Raw genomic sequence first — 23,558 nt, forward strand, 5'->3', positions numbered from 1 at the left:
CTAGGAGACTCACTTCTGGGCATGTCTTTGGGGAACCTTCCAGAGAGGCTGAACGGAGAACAGAAGACCATCCCTGAATGTGGATGGCACCATTCACAGCCTGGGGTGCCAGGCTGACCATCCAAGAGGGCACCAGTGAATACTGCATCCATCCCCCTCTGCTTCCTGTGACCAATATGACAGTGCTTCAGGCTCCTGCTCCATGCTCCCCTCCATGATGGGCCCTCAAACCATGAACCAAAGTAAACCCTTCCTTCCTTAGGGTGCTTTGGTCAGGCCACAGCAGTGAGGCAAGTAGCGGGACAGTGAGACAGGAGGCTTCCCCTGGCTCTCTAGAAAACTAGCAAAAGATTCTTTATTCTAAAGCAGAGGAAGGCCCAGGCGCCCACTTCACTCTTCCCATTCTCAGAGCTTTCAACATGATTTATTCCCTTTAAGATGCCAGGCAGAGGGTGACAACAGAGATGGAAGGAGAGAAAAATGGGAGTGGGGGTATAATCAACAGTTAACACTTCTGTCAGATTTATTGTTATTTACCAGAAGAAACAATAGTAAAGCAAGTATTTACCCAAACCATTAACTTCTGCTTCTAGAAGTATGGCTCTACAATTTTCACCCACGTCAATCAAACTCTTAGAACTGGAGCATAGTGCCTGTGAAGGCTGACACTTTGTATCCTTCCCCTTGTGTCTTGTCACGGCCCAAACAATCCCCGGCCTGGACGGAGTCACGTTCCCAGCTCTGTCACCCACACTGTTAGTGAAGCAGCCTCCAGCCCAGACCTTGTTCTAGATGACACTGTGGCTTCTTACGCCAGTTCCTTCGGCAGCTGCACCTGTGGTTGAAGCATTTGAAGAAGCAGAAATGAATCCTGGGAAGTTTAAGAGCTTTACAACAAAAATGATAAAACTTACATGTCTTGGTGGATGCGGAAGGCATTAGAGATGTTGGCAGCAGAATGCGCTAAAATCATGGTGAAGGCAGAACAACCAAGGGCACTATCATTGAGCATTAACCAGTGCCACAGCTGTTCTGAGATCTGTGAGCCTGTGGTGAAGCCGCCCACGGGAACCAGAGAAGCTCAGGGCCTGGCATCAGTGTTTACTAGCTAGTTACCTGTGTTTACTAACTGGCTACTAGTGTCTGCTAGCTGGTTACTGTGTTTACTAGCTGGTTACTGTGTTTACTAGCTGGGCACTGGTGTTTACTAACTGGCTACTAGTGTTTGCTAGCTGGTTACTGTGTTTACTAGCTGGTTACTGGTGTTTACTAACTGGCTACTAGTGTTTGCTAGCTGGTTGCTGTGTTTACTAGCTGGTTACTGTGTTTACTACCTGGGCACTGGTGTTTACTAGCTGGCTGGTGGGTGCTGAGCATCATTTTGCTGAGCTCTAAAATGGCAGTTAAGAATTTCTAGTCCCTAGAGTAAATGACCAACTCCCATAGTGGCGGTGAGTGATACATGAGGATGCTTACTTTCCACAACTTTATCTCACTGTGTCCTACACCAGCCTTGCAAGGAAGGGAAGGGCTCTGAGAGGACAGAGACTTCCCCAAGGTCACACAGCTGGAACTGCCCAAGAGATGGCCCGGCTGTGGAGAACAGCTCTTATAGAGGATCAGAATTCGTTTTCCATGTTAGGCAGTTCATGGCTACCTGTAACCCCAGCTCTAGAGGATCTGACACCTTCTTTTGGCCTCTGCAGGCTCCCACACTCACATGCACATACTCCCCCCACATACATAAATATAACATATATATCTGTGTTTTATACACAGATATATATATGTGTGTGTATATATATAAAATTAAAAAGTGTGTGTTTGTGTATGTGCGTGTGTTCTAGGGGCTGAGGAGATAGCTTCATTAATAAAGTGCTTGTATGGCAAATGAGTTAGATATCCACAAGCCACATAAAAAAGCCAACTGTGACAGTACCTACTCATTGTCTCAGCACTGGAGAGGTAGACAGTGATCTCAGGGGCCCCTGGCCAGCAGCCTTGACTGCTTTTCAGGCCAGTGAAACACCCTGTTTCACAAAACAAGATGGACAACACCCAAGGAATGATGCCTGAGGGTGACCTCTGACATGAAAATGTTTACACACACACACACAAACACACTCACACACATATACACACATACACATACACACACTCAATACATACACTCACACACACATACACACACTCTCACACTCACACATGCACACACATACACACACATACACACACTCTCACACTCACACATGCACACACATACACACACATACACTCACACGCATACAATACACAAACACATATACACACATACACACACACATGCACCTTTATCCTTCTTGAAGCACATTTCTACTATGATGTACAGTAAAGTTTTAAAATAAAATATATTTCTCAAGAAACCAAAAAAAAACAGAAAAAAAAACAAAAACAAACAAACAAACAAACAAAAAAACCAGAGTGTATTTTGGTAAACGTCACAAGGAAAAAAAAAACTGCAAAAGACACACATCTGTCCACCTCTAAAATCCACACCCAGCTTGTGTCGCATAGCAACAGCTTGACTTTCTTAAAGGGTTTTAAGGGGTGCTCCATCTTAGCAGGTGACTTGTCCATCATGTGTGCATTTTCCAGAAGATGCTGATGGCAGTGAGAATTGGGATTTGTCAGCAGCTGAGCATGCTTTCTCCTTCCTGCCCAAGTGCACCTGTCAGTGTGCTGGGCCCTCGTGGGATCTGCTTGGATCCTCCTGCAGTCAGTTCTGTGTCCATGCTCTCTGGCGAGGAATGTTTCACAGAGCCATGCCCTCCAGAGGGAACACTGGATGTCCCCTTCAGGCCAAGGGGAGTCCCCATATGCCTCTGACACTCTCCACCTCTGGTGCCAGACTTCAAGAGGAAGGGTGTGGCCTGTGTCTGGGTAGGCCTTGCCAGTGGAAAACCACAATTAAGAACAATGAACAAAAATACATGGAGTGCTTAAAATCATTTGTACGCTGCGACACACAGCTTAAACGGTGTCATCGTCGTATATGTTTGCACACAGATGTGGATGTTCTAAAATAAATATTTAAAAAAGTAAAATGTGGGGCTGTAGAGATGGATCAGCTGTTGCTCAAGCAGAAGAAAAGGCTCTGTTCCCAGCATCCACATGGTGGCTAACAGCCACCTGTACTCCAGTTCCAGGGGAGCTGATGCCCTCTTCTGACCTTTGCAGGCAATAGGCACACACATACAAACAAGCAAGTAAAACATGCATGCACATAAAATAAAATAAAAATTAAAGCAAAATGTAGCATCAACCCATTTTGCATAGGAACCATATCCTAAATAGGACCATGCTGGTGGTTCAGACCACAGGGCAAAGGGTTGAGTCACTAGATGACTATTAACTGCTTGGAAAAGAATAGTAAATCAGACATCTTGCATCATGCTCAGTCGGAAAATTTAACCCTTTAACTCATCCACTTCAGCAAACATTTTGTGAGAAACCTGGGCCTACTAAAGTTGCAAGGAAAGAAGACATATTAAGTAGTCATTAGAGATGCCATACTGAGCAAGCAGAAAACCATGTTGCAAACGATCAAACTTGAGCTGGGTGTGGCAGCAAACTCTTGTAATCTCAGGACTTCAGAGATGGAGGAAGGAGGAAAGAGGAAGGAGGAATGGGAGTTCAAGACCAGCCTGAGCTACTTAAGATTCTGTCCCCAAAGTACAACAACAGCGGCACTGAATTTTAATTAAAGGTTAAAAATGTCAAAATCACAAACAGGTGAAAATCAATTCCTGTTATTATCTATCCCTGTTATTACTAGGGGTTCCTTTCTGCTTAACTCATTACTTTAGTTATTTGCAAGTATATTTGGGACAGTAGCGCACAAGCAGCTTTATATACAGCATGCGTATATGCATGGATGCACATGAACACACACAGAGGAACATGTGGTAGGATTGTAGATTTATTTCAGTGGTGGTTATTAAAACATTTATCTTGAATCCAGCTGAACCAACACCTCTGTGGGTATCCAGAACAGAGAGAAGAAGATAAGCATTAAGGAATTTGAGAGATGTACACTATGTTCAGAAGGGCCCTTACCTTGAAGCAGATTATGATAGAGGTATAAAAAGAGTTACAGATAACAGATTCAGTACACAGAATGGGTACTACTGCCGATTTTGTGTCTAGGAAGCAGTATTTGATATGACTTGGAAATTGAATAGATTTCAGTGGGTGGAAGAAAAGATCATTTGAAGCTGTAGTGTCCTGGAGATGCTATAAAGTTGTGATCATCAAAATATGTTCCCTTAAATAAGCAGCATCAGCATCACTAGGGGACTGGTCAGAAGAGGGAATTCCCCATCTAAGGCCTACTCAACCAGAGCTCCAGAGTAGAGAGCCCGGAAATGTAAATGAAATTCTGAAAATCACTACATAGACTTCAGAAGAAAAAAAAAACCCCTTCCCTGTGAGTATTAGGCGAAGGCTTTGGCACTTGTCTACTCTTCTGATTCCATTTATTTTTCAAGGAAGGAAAAAGCTGTCTAGGGTAAGTCCAAGATTTTTGAACAAGAGTGTATGAGAGATGGACACATCACTGTATGAGATGAAACATGGCAAGCCCTATGCAGAGAAGCTTAGTCTGAGAACAGACTGAAGGAAGACACTTTGAAAACACTGGGTTATCCAAAGGTGAGGGGCAGTCAGGGGGCTGGCCTTCCATTGGCACAAAAAGAGAAGGTGGGGAAAGGTCCTAAAAGGACAGAAATCAGAGAACCTGGAGAAAAAGCAAGACGATTTTACAAACGAAGCCAAGTGTGGGCAGGGACAGAGCTGAACGCTCACATCTGTCATCTTAAACTCTGCAACTGCTCACTCATTGCCACGGAGGCTCTGTGAGCCAGGGTTTCACATGATGCTATCACACTGAAGTCTCAGTGGAGGGGAAGCTTGGCAATGCCACTCCCTTGCTGCCTTGGCTAGGAACAGTCTAGACATGCAGGTGGGCCCAAAGTGAGGTGGAGTGAATGCTACAGTCACCTTGTTTGGCTTTGCTCCACATGCACTTAGCACCAGAGAACGAAGCAGTTGCTGAGAATGGGGATCTTATCTCACTGAAAGGCACAAAGGTTTCTCTGGAATGATAGATGGTAAATGAATCACAAAAATGTTAAGATAGATAAAAGGAAAATGTGCTTTTGTGAGGGAGGGGGAAACTTGCTTTGTGTCTGCTTCAGATGATTGACAGTTACTAACTTGTAGAAAAAAATGGAGTTGGTTGTTACCTAAGGAACACACTTTCTTGGACAAGACATTAAAAACAAGAGCAAACTAAAATCTTCTTCAGGAAACAATACATGTGAATGAAGCAAGGCGGTTTGAAGGCAGCGAGTGTGGGGGAAAAACACTGGAGAGGCTGCTCCTCAGCCCCACAGGGCTCACAACGCAGAAGGAGCTGATTGGAGAGCATTTGTCTAGCATGTGCAAAGCTCTGAGTTCAAACTGGGCAGTGGTGGTGCACACCTTTAATCCCAGCACTCGGGAAGCAGGGGCAGGCAGATCTCTGTGAGTTCGAGGCCAGTCTGATCTACAGAGTGAGGTCCAGGACACACGCACGTGCGTGTACACGCGCACACACACACAATTTGTGCCATGTATATTCAGGCTTTGCATGGCTGGGTTTAGTATTTCAATGGTGCCAAATATTTGCATATTTTGTATGACATTTAGAGCTTACTAAATAGTGACTAGCCTAAAACAGGCCTAAAGACAGGTTTATAGCTACCAGTTTTCAAGATGTGACCCAGAGAGGAGATTTCACTCAAACTGAATTGTATAAAGTATTTCTTATAGTATGTAGCATTTGAGCAAAATATATATGTTTTCCTTTATTCTTTGCTGTTGACTCTATTCAAGATTCCAAGGCTAGGAACATGAGGTACTGAAAGAATAAGCACTAAATTTAAAAAAATTAAAAATACAAGCTGATTTTTGGTATATGCTCAATAATACATAAATATATATATATATGTATATATACATATATATACATACATACATACATACATACATACATATATATATATTATTCTGAGAGGGAAATAAACATGTTTTAAAGTTTTCCAAGAACAAATGATGCCAGATGTCTTTTTGAACTGTCACTATTCTAATTTTAGGGTTGTCTTTGTTAGGTTTCTATTGCTGTGATAAATAACACTGACCCCCAAGCTACTTGAGGAGGAAAGGGTTTATTTCACTTTACAACTTTTGACTGTATCACTGAGAGAAATTAGGGTATTTTCTCAACTGAAGTTCCTGCTTCCTAAATGACTCTAGCTTGTGTCAAGTTGACAAGCAAAACAAACAAACAAACAAACAAACAAACAAAAAACAACCAACCAGGACAGGGATGTTAGTTTTAAAAAAAGAAACCCACAAAATACAAAATTGTGTATTAATTTTTACCTCATTGTTGTACCCATGTCCCAAATCCACAAAACTTTCATTTCTCCTTTGTAAAACGAACCTGGTTAGGTCTCATTTGACTGACAGGTGCTCAAAAGCACAGAGACTTCTTGCCACCACTCATCACCTGTTTCCCATTTACGGTCATTATTTAAATTGCAATATAGCTGCACACAGTGACCTTCAAGGCACGAGGCTCAACGCAGGTAATGATAGCATGTGCTTGCCCTACCTGTGGCCAGCTGCTGTAAAAACCTTCTGCTGCAAGGTGCTTCCTCATACAAGAGGAAGAGAAGCACCACAAAGCTACATCCTGGACTCAGTGACATGCCATAAACACCTTTGTGCTGGCAGTCATGGCATTGCCACTGCTAGTGTTTATGGTATTTCAGAAGACAAGCTAAACAAACAAACAAACAAAAAATGAAATGCTTTGTAAAGATTGTTCTATGATCTGGCTTTAAAGCAGACATTATTCTGTGGAAAGAAGGCACAGACCAGAGCAGGGGGAGCAAGCAGATGTTAGTGAAGCATATCCAACAGTGGAATGAAATGTTTTCACACTGTCCTCACGGAGTACCTTACAGGACTAAATAGAAGATGTCATGGGGACATTTTGTAGTTGAGATACATGCAAAAACATAGCCATTGCAGCCTGTACCAGGCAGCTGAAGGCAAAAAGAACTGTCAGCAACCAGAAGGTACGAAGCCAGTTCAAAGCAGAGGTCAATAGGCAAGGCTACCACTAAAAAAGGATGTTCTTTCTTAGTTTATATTGAGGAAGGATGTCATTAGGGAGCCAGCTCAGAGTGTAAAGTGCTTACTGCGCAAAAATGAGGACCTGAGTTCATATCCCCAGGATTCACATAAAACACTGGGTGTGGTGGTGCATTAACTATAGCCCCAATGCTGGGGTGGGAGCAGAAGTAGGCAGATCCCAGGGCCTCGTTGACCAGATAGTCTAGCCAGAATATAAACTGACACATTCAGTGAGATGGATCTCAAGTAAGAAAAAAAATTAAAAAATGAGGTTGAGTGGCTGGAATGTTGGGTCAGTGGTTAAGAACACTGGCTGCACCCTCCACCCCAGCCCTAAGGTCATAAGAGAGGGAGAGCTGTCATTACTGCAACACTCTGGAGAGTGGCTCCTATATCACACCTGGGCAATACAGTAGAGCTGGCCCCAATGCCCCACCCATTGCTTGTTGCTACATGGAGTAAACTAGCCAGGGTGATGCAGGAGAGCTCACCTGGTGCTGAGGACAAGGGAGAGCTGGAAGGCTGATCAACCCTGCACTGCCCAGGCCCAGAACCAGGGCTATGAGTTGGCCACCCCAACATCCACCCCGTCTGTGATCTACTGGAACACGTGAAGGGACTGGTCCTGCAGACCCAAAGCTGCAGGATCTCCACAACACAGGACAATAACAGGGTAACCAAGAGGAGCTCCAGTGAGGGTCCAGTGAGGAACCACAGGCCTCGAACCAGACCAATGACTTTTTTCGATGAACACTATCAAGCAAAGAGATATGGATAAAAGGGTTTTTACTTCGTCACTCATGGTGTCACACTACAGCTTCCATGATGAGATTGATTTTTCTTCTTTTTTTCTCTTAAATTTTATTTCATTTTGTGGGGGAGGTTGCAAGGGTGGAGGGTGGATATGATGGGGAAATGAATGGGATGGAGATGAATGATGTGAAAGACACAAAGAATAAAAAAGAAAAGGAAAGAACACTGGCTGCTCTGTGAGAGGACCCAGGTTCAGTTCCCAGCACCCTGTGGGTCACAACTCTCTGTAACTCCAACTCCAGGGGATCAGGAGCGCTTTTCTGGCCTCTAAGGGCATCAGCCTTTGAGTGGTGCATAGATAAATATACAGGCAAAACATTCGTGCACATAAAATGAAAATAAACAATAAGAAAGGCATCTGATTTTGGTTTGGAGAGATGGCTCAGAGGTTAATAGTGCTAGCTGCTCCTCCAGAGGTCCTGAGTTCAATTCCCAGTAACCACATGGAGGCTCACAATCATCTATAATGAGATCTGGCATACACACAGACAGAATACTGTATACATAATAAATAACTAAATCTTAAAAGAAAAAGACACCTGATGTTGACCTCTGGCCTCCACATGAGAAGGAATAGGCTAGATAACCTGTACACACACACACACACACACACACACACACACACGCACGCACGCACGCACGCATATAAGAAGACCAAGCACATTTCAAACTGATACCATTACAGAACCTTCCCATTTTGTAGTGTGTTTGCTCTTATAGTTATCAACATGAATTTATTTTCATGCCCTTTGCTCTAAAATTTAAACCTGAAGCTGATATGTCCTCCATTAAGTAAAACACAAAGAATCTTGGCCCTGAAAAGCTACTTTGTAAGCTTCACAAGGCCCAACCTGTACCCAGTTTATTCACTGGAATCCTGTTCCTTCCTATACAACTGACAGGAGGAGTTAGCAGGAACATCAGTGAGTGGATGGGATGGAATGGCCTCAATGAAACATTCATTCCTTCCAGAGTCAGGAGATTTGCTCAGGTGGCCACTTAACTGCCTCTCCTTTCAACATGGATTTTAAAACTTTTGCTCCTTTTGGTCTGTTATTTGCTGGCTGTATAACACTTGAACACTGTCCACCCATGACTTCAAAGTGACAGTTTTCATTGACAGCGCCCTCATCTACCCCAGCAGAGATCTGGCTGCCCCAGGAAGAGCAGCAGGTGGAGAGAGTCTGTGTCCTGCCCAAAGGCAGGCAGAGGGCATCTGCATGACCTCATGTGACTTCTAGTATTCCTTCCTGACACCTGACCCAGAACCAATCCAGCACTCTACAAATTACAGATGAAAACTATCTTTGATAAGAAAATTAGACAATGACAATACATTTCTAGGAGATGGGAATTCAAAACATCCCTATACACATATGTGAATGATAGCAATTACCTTATGATTAGGAAGCTGGGGGAAAAAAGAAGACTCACATGGGTATTTGTTTTCGATATCCTGAAAAAATGGGAATCTCTGTGATGAAATAATGCATCTACTATATTGTCAACACAACCTTTTAGCTCAATTATAGGCAATATTTTTTTTTAATGTCAGCCAAGCATCAATCAATACAGCCTATGGCCATCGATCCTTCAGCCTGTATGATTACCACTGCAATAATGACAAGTAAATAAAAACAAATTCATTTCTGCAACCTAGGCTCAGGGAATAAAGCCAGCTCTACAAGTCAGCGTTATCACAGACTTTTATAGAGATTTCATGAATATTAAAGCTGAAATAATAGTGATATATTTAAACTCCATTGGCTCCTGGAGATGGTCACCTGAGGCTTGCCATTTGTCTGGCTGTCTAAAAAGCAAACAGAAAAGTATTTGCAGATGGTCCAGCTTTGTCTGATGATAAAGAACTAATTCCCGGGAACCTTTATTCCAGCTACTTACAAATGGGACTTAACTGGGCTTTTCCTCATTTGTTCCTTCAAGAAGGCTCCTGGGGTCTCTAGTTCTCAGCTCTGTGTGCCAGAAATGGTCTGATTTTACATATGCATATCAAGGACTCAAAATAGCATACTAAATAAAAGCTTAACACCTTACAACTGGGTTTTAACATCAGGGCCACCACTTCCTGGTGGTAGCTGCTAGACATGTCGTGAACTCTCCCGAAGCATCAGTGTCTCCTTCACAGAATGGGGAGAGTAATTGTGCCAACCTTCTAGAATTTGGATGATGACATGACACAGCTTACACGGGTGCTCAATAAACCTTAGCTGCAAGCATTGTCATCACAAGGCATATGGGGCTGTGTTCTTGAGAGTAACTAGTAATTTAATTCTATCCTTGTGGTCTCTGCTTATCAACAGTCAAAATCCCGCTGTGTTAAACTAACAGGATTTGGGGATATGGCTCAACTGGTAGTGCACTCGCCCAGGATGCGCAAAGCCCTCTGTTCATTTCCCAGGGCCACATAAACCCAGCAAGGAAGGGTACAGCGCCCTCAGCTACCTACAGGTTTAAGTCAGCCTGAGATTCATGAGAGTCTGTCTCAAAAATAAAACATAATATAAACCAGAGAGAAAAGGAGGAAGGCAACTGGGAAATACTCAGTTTACTTACTGGTTTTAGGTAGGCGACATTGCTATGTCGGATGTCATTCAATAGCTGGTCTCTGGGAGTGATTTCCACCAAGGGGGGTGGCCTATTTCTCGGTACCGGCTTGAGCGTTTTGATTACATCTTTCAGGTTGGTCTTCTCCTGTGCCTCTCTGGCTTCTGGCATTCGAGATTTGCGCTGAATTCTCTTCAGTTTCACCACCCTGAAGGAGTCAGGGTCGGTCTTGTACTGTGGAGGTTGAGGTGGATTTTTGATCATTTCCTTTCTTCCACCAAAGGGGACTTCCTGAGCAGTGAGAGGCCGTCCAGATGAAGGCTGGAAGAACTCCTGCATTCTGGGATCTGGCATGGGTCCTCCCAACCTCTCCCACATCCCAGGGGGCAGCCCCAACCCATTTTCCAGCATAGCTATCAGCTTTCTCTGCTCTTTAAGCTGCTGCTGCTGCTGCTCCTCTTGTCTTTTCTGCCTCCGTTTATCCTGGTTCCTGGTAAGCAGATTCGTTACCACCATTCTGGGACCCGGAAGCTCGAAATGGTAGCCCATCTTCAGCAGAGTGTTGTTGGCCTTCAGAAGCCTCGAGATTTCCATTTCGGCGTGGTGGCCCAGCATATGCCTCTGGTTGTGAAAACGAAGTTCGGTTAGAGTCTCATTAAACTGGAGGCACCTCATGATTGCCACGATGCCCTTCCCCGTGATGAAGTTGGACTCGATATTAAGCGTGGTGATGCTCCTGTTTTCTCGCAACATGTTGGCCAAGGCGAATGCTATACTTTCATCAGCACCAACGTTGGCCAAACTAAAGCTTTTGATGTGTTTGTTCTTCTTCATCGCATTGACGAAGTCCAGTAACATTTCTTTAGGGATGTTTTCAATGTTGTTCAGGTTGAGTTCCTTCATGTCAGGGTCGTTCTGCCTCACGCGTCTCAAGCTTCCGTCTAGGTCTGTCTGGTTCCCCGAAGGCCTTGCGCTTACCTTCAGAAAACTGGTATCTAGAGCTAACTTCTTAGGGTCTAATTTGGCTATTTTCTTCTCAGTTTTTTCTTTGGTCTCCGGTCTGTCTGTTTGTTCTTCCAGTGCTTTCATAGTTGGCTGCTGACAGGCACCTGAACTGTTTTGGATTTGTTCCTTTTTTTCTCTTTTGTCTTTTTCATCTTCATCATCATCGTCGTCATCCTCTTCATCGCCATCATCTTCTTCATCTTCTTCGTATTCATCATCTTCTTCATCATCTTCATCATCTTCTGTTTCTTGTATATTGTTGCTCCCATTGGATTCCCTTTTATTTGCAACTATTTCGCTATTGAGCTTTTCTTTTAAAAACTGGGGCATGTTTTTAATGCCTTTGTCTCTTACTTCATGCTGTTTTTTAGTATTTTCCTAAAAGATAGGTATATGACAGTTAGAAAACATAGGGCTCAACAGTTAAGAGTATTTGCTACTCTTACAGAGGACCTGAGTTTGGTTCCCCAAACCTATCTATGTCTGGCTACTTGTAGCCGCTTGTAACTCCAGTTCCAGAAATTTGACACCCTCTTCTGGCCTTTTCAGGCACTGTATATGCAAATACACAAATATGCTAATACTAATCACACACACACACACACACACACACACACACACACACACTCCTCAAATGTGTGAGTGCATGCACATTAAAAATAAAAACCAATCTTTAAAAAACATTTTTAGCCAGGCGGTGGTGGTGCATGCCTTTAATCCCAACACTGGGGAGGCAGAGGATCATTGTGAGTTTGAGGCTAGCCTGGTCTACAGAGCTAGTTCCAGGACAGCTACATAAAGAAACCCTGTCTCAAAAGGAAAGCAAACAAACAACCCTCCCAAAACAAACAAGAACATTTTTAGGGTTGGGAAAATGGTTTGATAGGATCCGAGGACCTGAGTTCAAATCTCCAGCACCCACATACAATAGGATGAAAGATGGGAGATGGAGATTTAAGAATCTCTGGAGGCTCATGGCCAGCTAGCCTGGCATATACAGTGTAAATAAGACACCCTGACTTAAACAAGTTGAATGCTAAGAACACCTGAGGTTGTCCTCTCTCTTTCTCTCTCTTTTGCACATGCACATGTACATGCTCATACACACACATGTACACATACACATATATATACATAAAAGATTTTATAAAAACTTAAATGAAGCCAGGCCTTTAACTTCAGCCATTCAAGAGGCAGAGACAGACAGACCTTTGGGTTCTGGACCAGCCTGTTCTAAATAGTGAGCACCTGACTAGCCACATCTACATAGAGAGATCCTATCTCAAAAACAGAACAAGCAAAAAATTAAATGAAAAACATTGTAAGTGAAAAAATGCAAGCTAACAAACCTTGTGTATAATATTATTCAATGTATATATACATACAAACTTGTACATGCATAGGAAAATTATTACTGAATTCCTGACTTTTGTTTGTTTGTTTTTCCTGAGTTAGGAAGGTGATGCCTGAGACCACTGAAGAAGGGGCTGCTGGCTGCCCAGTGTTTGTACTGTGTGGCCTTCGGTTTTAAGTTTGCCTTGCCTTTCTGATACGGAAGATCCTATGATAAGTATATACAACCAAATAAAAATGGATGTTTGTAGACACACAGTTGGGGCTGTGTTTATCTTTTTCAAGCACACTTGAAATTTGGGTTCTTAATTGCTTCCTGGAACACCAAAATTCATGGGTGCTTAAGTCTCTCATACATATATATGTATAGACACACAAATACACACATATATCCTACACACCTCTAACCTATACAAATGGTAGTTTACATTGTCTGTAAACCATCTAATATCTACTACACAAGTAATGTAAACAGGAATGCTATATTGTTTAAAAAATTAAAATAAAAAGATCTCTATATATCCAGTCTACATGACAAAACCAAACCAACACACAAGTTTTTCTTTAGTGTTTTCAATTCACAATTGGTTGAATTCAAGGATATGGTCCCTGAGGTTACACAAGGCCAAGGGCATTAAAATAAAACCTAGCTAATTTTGTTTTCAGGGTTAAAACATATTTGGAAACTTGATACAGATATCAAAGTCTGTGTGTGTAGCTAAACAGCAGTGCTTGCACTCAGCAGCGCTGTGTTAGAAAATAATTTGCTTCTATCCTATAGGTAACTAGCCTTCCTAAAGTATCCACTACTTTCATTGATGTGCACATTGCACTTCCTGAGACTTGACATGGTGCAGGGACATGAGAGGAGTTTGATGAGTTGGGTGTTTTTGGTTTTGGTTTTGTTTTAAACCTTGGTTTGGATCCTGGCTCTGAGAAAGACACCATTGTCTTCTAGTTTCCCCAGTCCCTGAAGCAAATCGCCCTGAAGGAAGAGCCAGCCTTAAAATGGAACAGGATTAGGGTGAGATTTACAACTCTTTGCTGTGTCTGGGAAGGGAAATGGCAGTCTTTCCGATCAGTGTTTACTAGACTTTCGTATATCGATTTGTATCCATCTGTGTATATTGTAGGCGTAATTCTGAAAGCTAGTGGAAAATTCTGACACACAGTAGTCTGAGCAAGAACTTAATGCTGATGATACATTGCAGGTTGTATTGACAGTTGATAACAGTCCTCAACTTCCTGCTTAAACCTGAACTACCGCATTCCCCATCTATCCCAGCAGGGGGAGCCCAATCATCAAGCTGTTTAATGTACACCAGGGGGAGAAACAAAAAAAACACTCCTTCTGAAACCCTCCTAAAATCGATATTCAGGTGGGATCGTCTTTGAACCCACCGACTTGCACTTGTAAGAAGTCTGCAAAAGACAAGGTAAGCTCTAGCCTGATTAAGCCAGAGATGTATTTCCTGGAGTTCAGATTGTGTTTATGATCACTAATCGCTTTCATTACACCAGTGTAACGTGATACACATCAATGTGATAAGATACACCTGTATCTAGTAGGGGGGCCTGAAGAAACCATACTTGGGAAATCGGTCTTCTTTTCTTTTAAGTCATTTTTAAGTGCAATATTTTAATTTGTGCTTTAGGACCTTCAAGATGGCTCGGCAGGTAAAGGCACCTGCCGCCAAGCCTAACCTACAGACACAGACACAACTAACAATAAAATGTAATTAACATTTTTAATTGTGCTTCATACATAGTAGGGTTGTAGAGCTCATGACAGTTCTAGTTTTTAGATTAAAATGCCTCAAGAAAGGACTCTCTTAAAAACAGTTCCGTAGCCATCAATTTTCAGGTGTCATCACTGATGCCCAATGTACAGTGTGCCCACATTCTCTGTCTTGGGTTTGGTTTAGTGTGGATGGCCAGATTTCCGAAGAACTGGGGAGTCTCTGACATTATATGTAAATATTGTATGGACAGAGATAGGCTAGAGAAAGGGGGAGTAGAGTTTTGATAACATTCTCAAAGGGAGAAGCCAAAAATGTCAGAACAGCTGCTTCTGGGTTATGAGTGAACATTACATATTATGGCTACAGACACTGACAGCAACCCATCAACTTCTCCCCTTACAATCATACCCTTCTTCAGAAAGTTACAGTCTGGGATAGGACTTAATATTATGATGTAATTTGGAGGTGGGCCAAATCCAAAACACAACCACATCCTGAAGTCTAAAGAAATCACACTTGCAAAGCAGACCCTGCCAGCCCAGTCCCGGCAGCCATTTGTGTCCCACAGATCCCGGGTTACCTCGGACTGCACAAAACTGACAGGAACTCGTTCATCTTCTACCATGCGTCTGGACGCTTTTTGCAGATACATATAATCGACGAGAGATTTATGGTCGAAGTTCCCTGTAGGTGCCTTGTTGGTTTGATCCTTTTGGATCATTCCCACAGGAAGGTTGGGGTCAGGGGCCATGACTTCCATCGCCGACTGCAGTTCCTTCAGCTCTTCAGGGGACAAGTTAGCCAAGATCTCATCTTCATTAAGCTCCTCACTGAGGGTGTCTTCTTGGTCTGAATTTCTGCTGTGCTCCGACATCTTTTACTGTCTCTGTTTCTAGATCATCAGAAAAGAAGAAATAATCCAAGATGATTGATTTTTTAAAAAAAGAAGAAGAAAGAAAGAAAGAAAGAAAACAAAAAAATCAGTATGCCCCAAAGTCTCCAGTTAACAAATATCCCAGGTCAACCCACCCTTGAGATACTTTCTCCCCAATGGTGTTTGCTGTGCTCCTAGGAGTGACTACGGCTCAGCTCATGCAGGATCTATATTAAGCAAGGTTTTCTGGGTAGAGCCAGGTTGTGGAACTACTACATGACTCCCTTTTCGGCAACTTGAGTCAGCTGTACAAATCCATCTGACATTTCAGTACAGCTGCTCCGCCGGACGGGAGTAGCCGTCTACAGAATCCGTGCAGGAATCAACTGCATTCTTTTCTAATGCCCTCCCATGGCCGGGTCCAACTCAGTGCTGCCCATGCCCACTGCTCCGGATCTCCAGGGGTGGGGGTGAGGTGGGAGCCTGCTGCTGCTTATTTAACCAGCTCACAAAGCATCAGAATGAAAATCCAGCCAGCAAAGGCAGTTTCTCCTGGAATTAAAAAAAAAAAAAAAAAGTCCCTTGGAGGTGGAAGGCGAGCTTTGCCTCTTCTCTTTGGCAGGATCTGGAAGCTGACCGTACCCTCGAAGACAGTGGCTCAGCCCTTGCTATGGTATTCACTCCTGTGTAAGTGAAACTGTGCAAGCTTGCCTTATCTACATCTAGATCCTGTGACCTGACAGATGGGGATAACAGGCCCTGAATTTCCATGGAAGGGAGGGGCTGAGTATTTTAAACCATTTCTATCCTTAGTAAGCATCCATCAAAGCTAGATACATTAAGATGAATCTGAAGAGAATTTTTTAAAAAATCAAACCACTAAAGTACTGGGGAAAAAAACTATGGAAAGAAATTTTTTTGTAACGGGGGCGGGGGGCAATATTTTTTTTTCAGATTACAAAAGTACATTTCTGTGGACCCAGCAATTCTACTTTTCAAGATGTATCCATTAGATATACTCCCAAGCAGATGAAAGCCCAAGTGTATGCATTTATTGATTATATCAAGCTCTAAAGCAGTGTGCATTGGCAGGATATTTTTGTGGTAAAAAGCTGAAGGTATGTAGTTAAGTAGACATAAAAGCCATGCATGGTTCTGCACAACTTTAGTCTCAGTAGCCAGGAGGCAGGGACAGGGTAAACTGTGTGAATTCAGGATCCAGGACAGCCAAGGCTACATGAAGAGAACCTGCCTCAAAGTCTACCCATCCCCCACCCCCACATAGGTAAATATAAAAATATCAATGAGGTGTATTATTGGAAAATAAACAGGAATCCAAACATTTCAGGTGCTTTTAGAGAGGAATAGGGGAGTCTGAAGGGTTTGGCTGGGGAAAGACTTCACCACTACAAATCCTTTGATTTCTCTGTGTATCCCTGGCTGTCCTGGAACTTGCTCTGTAGATCAGGCTGGCCTTAAAGTCAGAGATATACCTGCCTCTGCCTCCCAAGTGCTGGGATTAAAGGCATGCACCACCATCATCTGGCTAATTATTTTTCAAACTTTGAATTTTGCATCTCTTTCCTCAGAAATATAGACATTTTTCTAAAAACCTGAAGACAACATATAGAGCTAGAGAGAAAAATTAATTTTCCACCTTATTTCCCTGTTGAAAGCAACCATAATGAATGATCTGGCTTATTTTAATCATTTCTTTGAAAACAGAACTCCATAGTAGTCTATCACCTTTGTGGCTTTTGTCAGTTTGGACTTGAAACCCAAGGATTTGGCCCTATAAGTCAGCACCCTGCTCTAACTCTATCCTAGTCCTGTATCCTGTGGTTTATTGTTTGTTTTTGGTACACAGTTTTGTTATGTAGCTTTCAAACTCTCTATGTGGTACAGCTGTCCTTGAACTTGCAGCTCTCCTCTTGTCTCCGATGCCCAAATGTCATGCTCACAGGCACTCATCACCATATCCAGTCTGCTCTATGCATTTTCTAATTGATAAAAAGCAGAATATTTTTGAGGCAATTATATATTCTAGAACCACATAATTTTTAAGATCTCCCTGCCAGGAACTATAGTTTACAAATTTCATAATTTTTGTAACTAACCCTTAATTGTTACATACCTAAATTGTTTTTATTTCTCACAAGTACAAACAGTCCTTCAATGAACATTGTACCAGTTATATATTTGCATATATCCAAGGTTTTTTTTTTTTTTTTTTTTTTTTGCTTGGGGTAATTGGTTAATTTCTAAGAAGTCAAATTGCAGGATCAAAGAATATGAAAAACTAAATGTTTCTCATGTGAATGCCTAAGTGATCCTCTTAGTGTTTTTTGCAATATATCCCCAGCATGGGTAAATTATATACATATGTTACTATTTCTCATATATGTGTGTATATTTGTGTATATGTGTGTACACAATGTATACACACACACACACACACACACACACACACACACACACATTCCTCCATGTTCCAAAGTTCTGCATCCAGAGTCAACAAATCAATACATAAAAAAAAAATGGAAAAAAATTGCATCTGAACATGTATGTGCTTTTTCTCGCACAAGGTGTCATATTTCAGGGGCAACCACAGAAACAATTAAGACAAAAACTAAAACAAGGTTAAAAAAAATAGAACATAAAAGCAAAACAAAACAAAAACAACAAAAAAACCTCTTCCATGAGAGAAACTGTTATATTAATGGCCATAGCAAAAGAGTTTTTAAAAATCTTGGCAATTTGGCAGAAAGCATACAAGAGCCTTTTAGATGATATTGCTTATAAAGAGCATAGAAGCCAGCATTGAAATGTAAGTAAGAAATCCTCCCTAGAAAAACCATCTCAATTCTTTCAGATTATCATTCGGTCTTGATGAATGACACTTGTTCCCAAATGCTCAAATGCCTCTGATGATCTAGCTGATTGAGGATTGCAACAAGGAGCCCTGATTCCTCTGACAGCATCTTCCAGGAGCAGGAAGTGGACAAATCTCTGCCAGCTGCTTCCCAGGGCACCTTACCCGCCTGCTGACAGAGAGGGTTTTGCTGGTTTAATTAGCCTCATTTGACACTGAGTTAGCTGTGTTTGCTCTTTGTGGTGCTTTACAGCGGCCACCTCAATAGCTTCCCACATCATCATCCAACATGATGACAAGAGCAAGTAACTACCTGTAGGGATATCACCTGCATGACCCAACAGGTACAGATCACCTGACTTTGGATCAGAGTCCAGCAGAAGAAATGAAACTGACTACCCTCTAGAGATTCTTGGATTAGAATTCTCAAAGTTAGGTCTTGGAATCAGTGCCTTTTTGAACATATTCTGGTAATTCTAATGTGTAAATCTTGAACATTTCAAGATTTTACCTGCCTTCAAGACTTTGCATATGCTGTTCCCATTGCTTTTTGCTGGTCTGCACTCATCTCAGATTTAATGCAACTAGACATGATTGACACTACCCTTGGTGTGGGTTTCCCAGGGCAAGCACGCATCTGACAGGCCAGGCTCAAATAGCTGGTCACAGTGTTTGCTGAGGGACTGCTTTTTGCCCTGCACTATGTTAGATACCTAGAAATGTGGGAGTGATTAAGACAGACAATGCCAATCATTTCTGGTTACAGTAAATGTTAAGGAAGATGGATTCTATATGCTAGAAAACAGCAGTGGAGAACAATGGCATCTATGAAGAGCAGCGGGAACAGTGTGTGCAGTCTTTCTGGAAGGTAAAATCTTGGAACATTCTAGGTCCTAGAATCTAGGAAGTTACTTAAACCTCACATGACTGGCCACTGTAGGGCATGGATGATTAGGGTCAGGGCTAGGCAGAGCCAGGCAAGACTAGGCAGGGTGTGTGTTTATAGCCAGGACTAAGTTGCTCATTCCAGGCATCACTGGGAACCAGCAAAGGGTTACAGATGGAGCTTAGTACGGTTTATGCTTTCAGAAGGCCACTTTGGCTACTGCTTAGAAAGCTCATTGGATGAGTTAGAGGACAGACAAGAATAAAAGCAGATTAGCAGATATCGCGGTAGATCAACAGAAATGGGTTAATAATTAAGACAGAGCTAGCCGATAAGAAACTAACACCTAACCAACAACATTGTATCAAATACAGAGTCTCTGTGTATTATTTGGGGCTGGCGTGGCAGCAGGACAATATCGTTACAAGCAGATGTCCTCAGATAGTCCTTAATAATGAAGGAATGCAAGCATTTGGAAGGTGGTGGAGGTCTCAGGCTTTTGCTGTGTCAGCCACAAATAAAGCTTTAAAAACCTTGTAGGGTTTCCTTCTAGAGCTCTTATCTTTAATGATTGCAACATTCTGCTATACGCCCCATACTGCTACCCCCATCTCCAGCCCACATCTAATTTTAGTGAAAGAGGAGGCAAAGAGAAAGAGATTGAGGAAAGGGTGACGGAGAAGAGTAGGAGGGGACAGGGAGGAGAAGGGAACCGGAATAAATTGCTGTCTGTTCTCTACATCTGAGATAGTATAATATTTTTTTAATGGCAAAAAAGATTAAATACATGGTGGCTTATCTCTATAGGTGATTAATATTTACAACTTACATTTGTGTGGAAATAAAATATATACGTGTTTATTTGAAACTTGGGAAAGCTGCACAAGAGATGGACTGGCTATGGAGGCTGAAGAAAAATGCATCACTAGTGCAAGAACTTCCACAGGACACACTTGTGTATTTTGAAATTCAAAATTCTCCCTCTCTCTCCTGTGATGGGAGGTTACAGAATTCCTGGCTTTTGTTCAACCTGAAGTAAGTGTGTGTGTGTGTGTGTGTGTGTGTGTGTGTGTGAACTTGTGGCTTGGAAGAGTCCCCTGCCACTCTCATCAAGGCCCCATAGTGATTCCTATAGTCTTAGGCTCCTTCAAGATCTGGACCCTACTGCTCTAGTCCTGAGTGACGCCCATCAATCCCGGTGACACACTGTTCTAACCACAGTCAACTTGAGAATTCCAGGGTTGGGAGTGGCCTTTGTTATGTCAAAGTTTGGAGCTCCCTGCCCCTCCCTGGCCCTTCTGGATGGAGTAACATTTATTTATTTATTTATTTATTTATTTATTTATTTTTAATTGTCTTCATCTTTCACTGAGGTCATCTCCTTTCCACGTGTATTTATCTCAAGTCCTTGTCTAGAACTGGGCACCTGCCCCCACAGAATTGTCATTGCCAGTTACTGGTCAATCCTTCCCCTCCAGGCAGATTTAATCTGCAGCCCCGCAGCTTCCATACCCACAGGATAGCAATGAAAGGAGCCCAACCCAAAAGGGAGAATTCCTTGAAACTGTACGTGATGGTTTCCTAACTCAATTATGCAGTTCTCAAGTGTAAACTAGACATGACAACAGAGTCTCAACATTAAAAAGTCACACACACACACACTCTCTCTCTTACACACACACACACACACACACACACACACACACACACACGCACACGCACACAACTTTGTAAGATACTTGGGAAAAGACTAAATGATACAATCCACAACAATTTTATCCATTAGCTGTGCCCACTATCTAACAAATACTGTTCAAAATAGAAAGCTTTTCCATGTTATTAACTCTAAAACACACATGTAATATGTGTACAAAGATGTATGAGTCTTAGTAGCATATGGGAAGCACAGAGAGCCAGAGAAGGCAACACATATTTCTTGGGTCTATCTATTTTTTTTTTTTAACTTTTTCATTCCACACTGATCCTGGTTGTGAAGATGGTAGATAAGCCATCTCTTGCTTCAGTTACATCCCCTGGTTAAAAATGGACACAACTTTAGAATGGCTTCCAAGTGGTACTAAATAAATCAGCTCTGGCCTGTTTGCAGCATGTTGTTCTCTTGTGCAATTCTGTTTGGATCTCCAAGGCTCTGCCCATTGGCTACAAATTGCCTGAAGGTTTCATGGTTGCCATACAAATGCCTGGATCTCTGCTTACATGTCCCTGTCCCATGGCGCAATCCCTCAGAATGGACTCTGAAATGATACAAGGCAAATGCTTCTCTAAGGCTCAATACCTAGCCTGCCTTGCCCTCACCACATCCAATCCAGTTACAAGGGCATACTCACCTTTTTACCTTCATTTGTTTTATAAACCAGTTAACTGTTTAAAAATTATTAAATTGGAGCTGGAGAGATGGCTCAACAATTAAGAGCTTTTGCAGAGGACCCATCCTTGGTTACCAGAAATACATGCATGGTATCTTACAGCCATCCACACTCCAGTTCCAGGGGATCCAATGACCTATTCCAGTCCTCTCAGGCACCAACCATGCACACTGCACACATACATACAGACAGGCAAAAACACTTATACACATAAAATAGAAAAACTATAAAATTAAAAGATGTTTTTATTAAATTGTTCCTATTTTGATTTCATTTCCAAGGTGAGTGAGAGTGCTATGACAGTCCTATTAAGACAACTAATATAAATTGACTACCTGCCCAGTCGTCGTCGTGATATCTGTTGTAGCTACACTGCTACAGCTGTTTCTGTCAATACCATTGTCACTGTTATTGTAAAGGTCCTGCTACTGTGGCTGCTATTGATCTTGCTGTTCTGCTAAACTTTATCAAATACTTGCCACTACTAAGCATGCAACAAATGCTTTTTATATGTGTTAAATTTCTCCACACAACCTTCCAAGAACCACAGACATTTGTCAGAACTGACACAAATATTAGGTATTTACCAAAGGGTAAAAAGAGGGGAGGGAAATCTCATTATGTAGCTTGGATTGCCCTCTAGTTTGTAATCCTCGTGCTTCAGCTCAGAGTGCTGGGATTATAGGTACATGTCAGAAGTCATAACTCCTAGTCTTCTGTTGCTTCCTACCATTTGTTCAGTTCAAATGCATTTAATATCCAGGGTTGAAATCCACAGCACAAAAAGTGACAATTCTGCTATTGCATGTGTGCCTGAGCATGTGTGTGCCCATGTGTACCAAGGACAGAAGTCAACTTATGGTGTCATTTCTCAGATGCCACCCACTTTGGCTTTTGTTAGTTTGTTTGTTTATTGAGACATGGCTTCTTTTTGGCCTAAAGTTTGTCAAGTAGGCTAGCTGGCTGTCCAGTGAGCCCCAGGGATCTGCCTGACTCCACCCTCCATAGCAAGTGCTGGGATTACATGTGCACCTCACCATGCCTGGCCTTTTTGTTCTTAGGGTTCCAGGGAATGCACTCAGGCCTCATACCTGTACAGTAATCACTGAACGACTGAATCGTCTCCCCAGCCTTGCTTTGCTCTTTCATAAAAATCATTAGACAGCTGCTGGGGATGTCAGGACATTGGCTATGAAAATTTCTTCTTGGATCACACTGGTCTGTAAAATGTGGAATTCTAGAAAGCTCTTCAAATTTCTTCTTCAAAAAGGCAAATTTCTATAGCAAAAATAGTATGACTTAGATTGAGGACTTCTAAAAGCCTTTGTCTCTGAATATGGTTTATTATTATGAAGATATTATATATCATCATATCATATGATATTATATATCATATATCATCATATCATCTTATTTTATATATATAATGAATATTTCATCAAATGATTCTTATTATAATCAGACTAGCAGTAGTCTTTAGAAAATATTTTGTGTTGGGTGGTGGTGGTATACACCTTTAATCCCAGCACTTGTGAGGCTGAGGCAGATGCATCTCAGAATAGGAGGCCAGCCTGGTCTCCAGAGTGAGTTCTAGGACAACCAGTGCTACACAGAGAAAACTTGTCTGGAAAAAAAAAAAAGAAGAAGAAGAAGAAGAAGAAAGAACATGTTTTGAAATGTCCATTTCAGAGAACACTGGCTTCCTCAAGTCATCTCATCTCTACATTCATGTCTACATTTGTGCTATGGCTTTCTTGTGTGTACCCATGCACTCATAAAATAAACAATATAATAAGAAAAAGACTTTGTATTGATTGGAATACTTCAGCACAAAAATAAA

At 42.1% G+C, this 23,558-nt stretch overlaps 1 protein-coding gene across 1 annotated transcript; it reads right to left on the reverse strand.

The window, feature by feature from the left end:
* Positions 1-681: 681 nt before the first annotated feature.
* On the reverse strand, positions 682-15,605 carry Lmod3 (leiomodin 3). The gene is made up of 3 exons (XM_051203507.1): positions 15,280-15,605; positions 10,609-11,982; positions 682-835 (listed from the first exon to the last, which is right to left on the reverse strand). Exons 1-3 carry the CDS (start codon positions 15,571-15,573, stop codon positions 809-811), a joined length of 1,695 nt encoding a protein of 564 aa, XP_051059464.1. The 5' UTR covers positions 15,574-15,605; the 3' UTR covers positions 682-808.
* Between the last annotated feature and the right edge of the window lie 7,953 nt (positions 15,606-23,558).

This window comes from Phodopus roborovskii, unplaced genomic scaffold, assembly GCF_943737965.1.
Source record: "Phodopus roborovskii unplaced genomic scaffold, PHOROB, whole genome shotgun sequence".
NCBI classification, from domain to species: domain Eukaryota; kingdom Metazoa; phylum Chordata; class Mammalia; order Rodentia; family Cricetidae; genus Phodopus; species Phodopus roborovskii.

What these genes read in the sequence shown, in the direction of transcription:
- Lmod3 (XM_051203507.1), bottom strand. Translation starts at nt 15,573, where the DNA reads ATGTCGGAGCACAGCAGAAATTCAGACCAAGAAGACACCCTCAGTGAG. An exon ending in TCAGTTTTGTGCAGTCCGAG is followed by an intron (nt 11,983 to 15,279) that starts GTAACCCGGGAT and finishes CCTATCTTTTAG; the next exon opens with GAAAATACTAAAAAACAGCA. An exon ending in ATGTCGCCTACCTAAAACCA is followed by an intron (nt 836 to 10,608) that starts GTAAGTAAACTG and finishes CTTCAACCACAG; the next exon opens with GTGCAGCTGCCGAAGGAACT.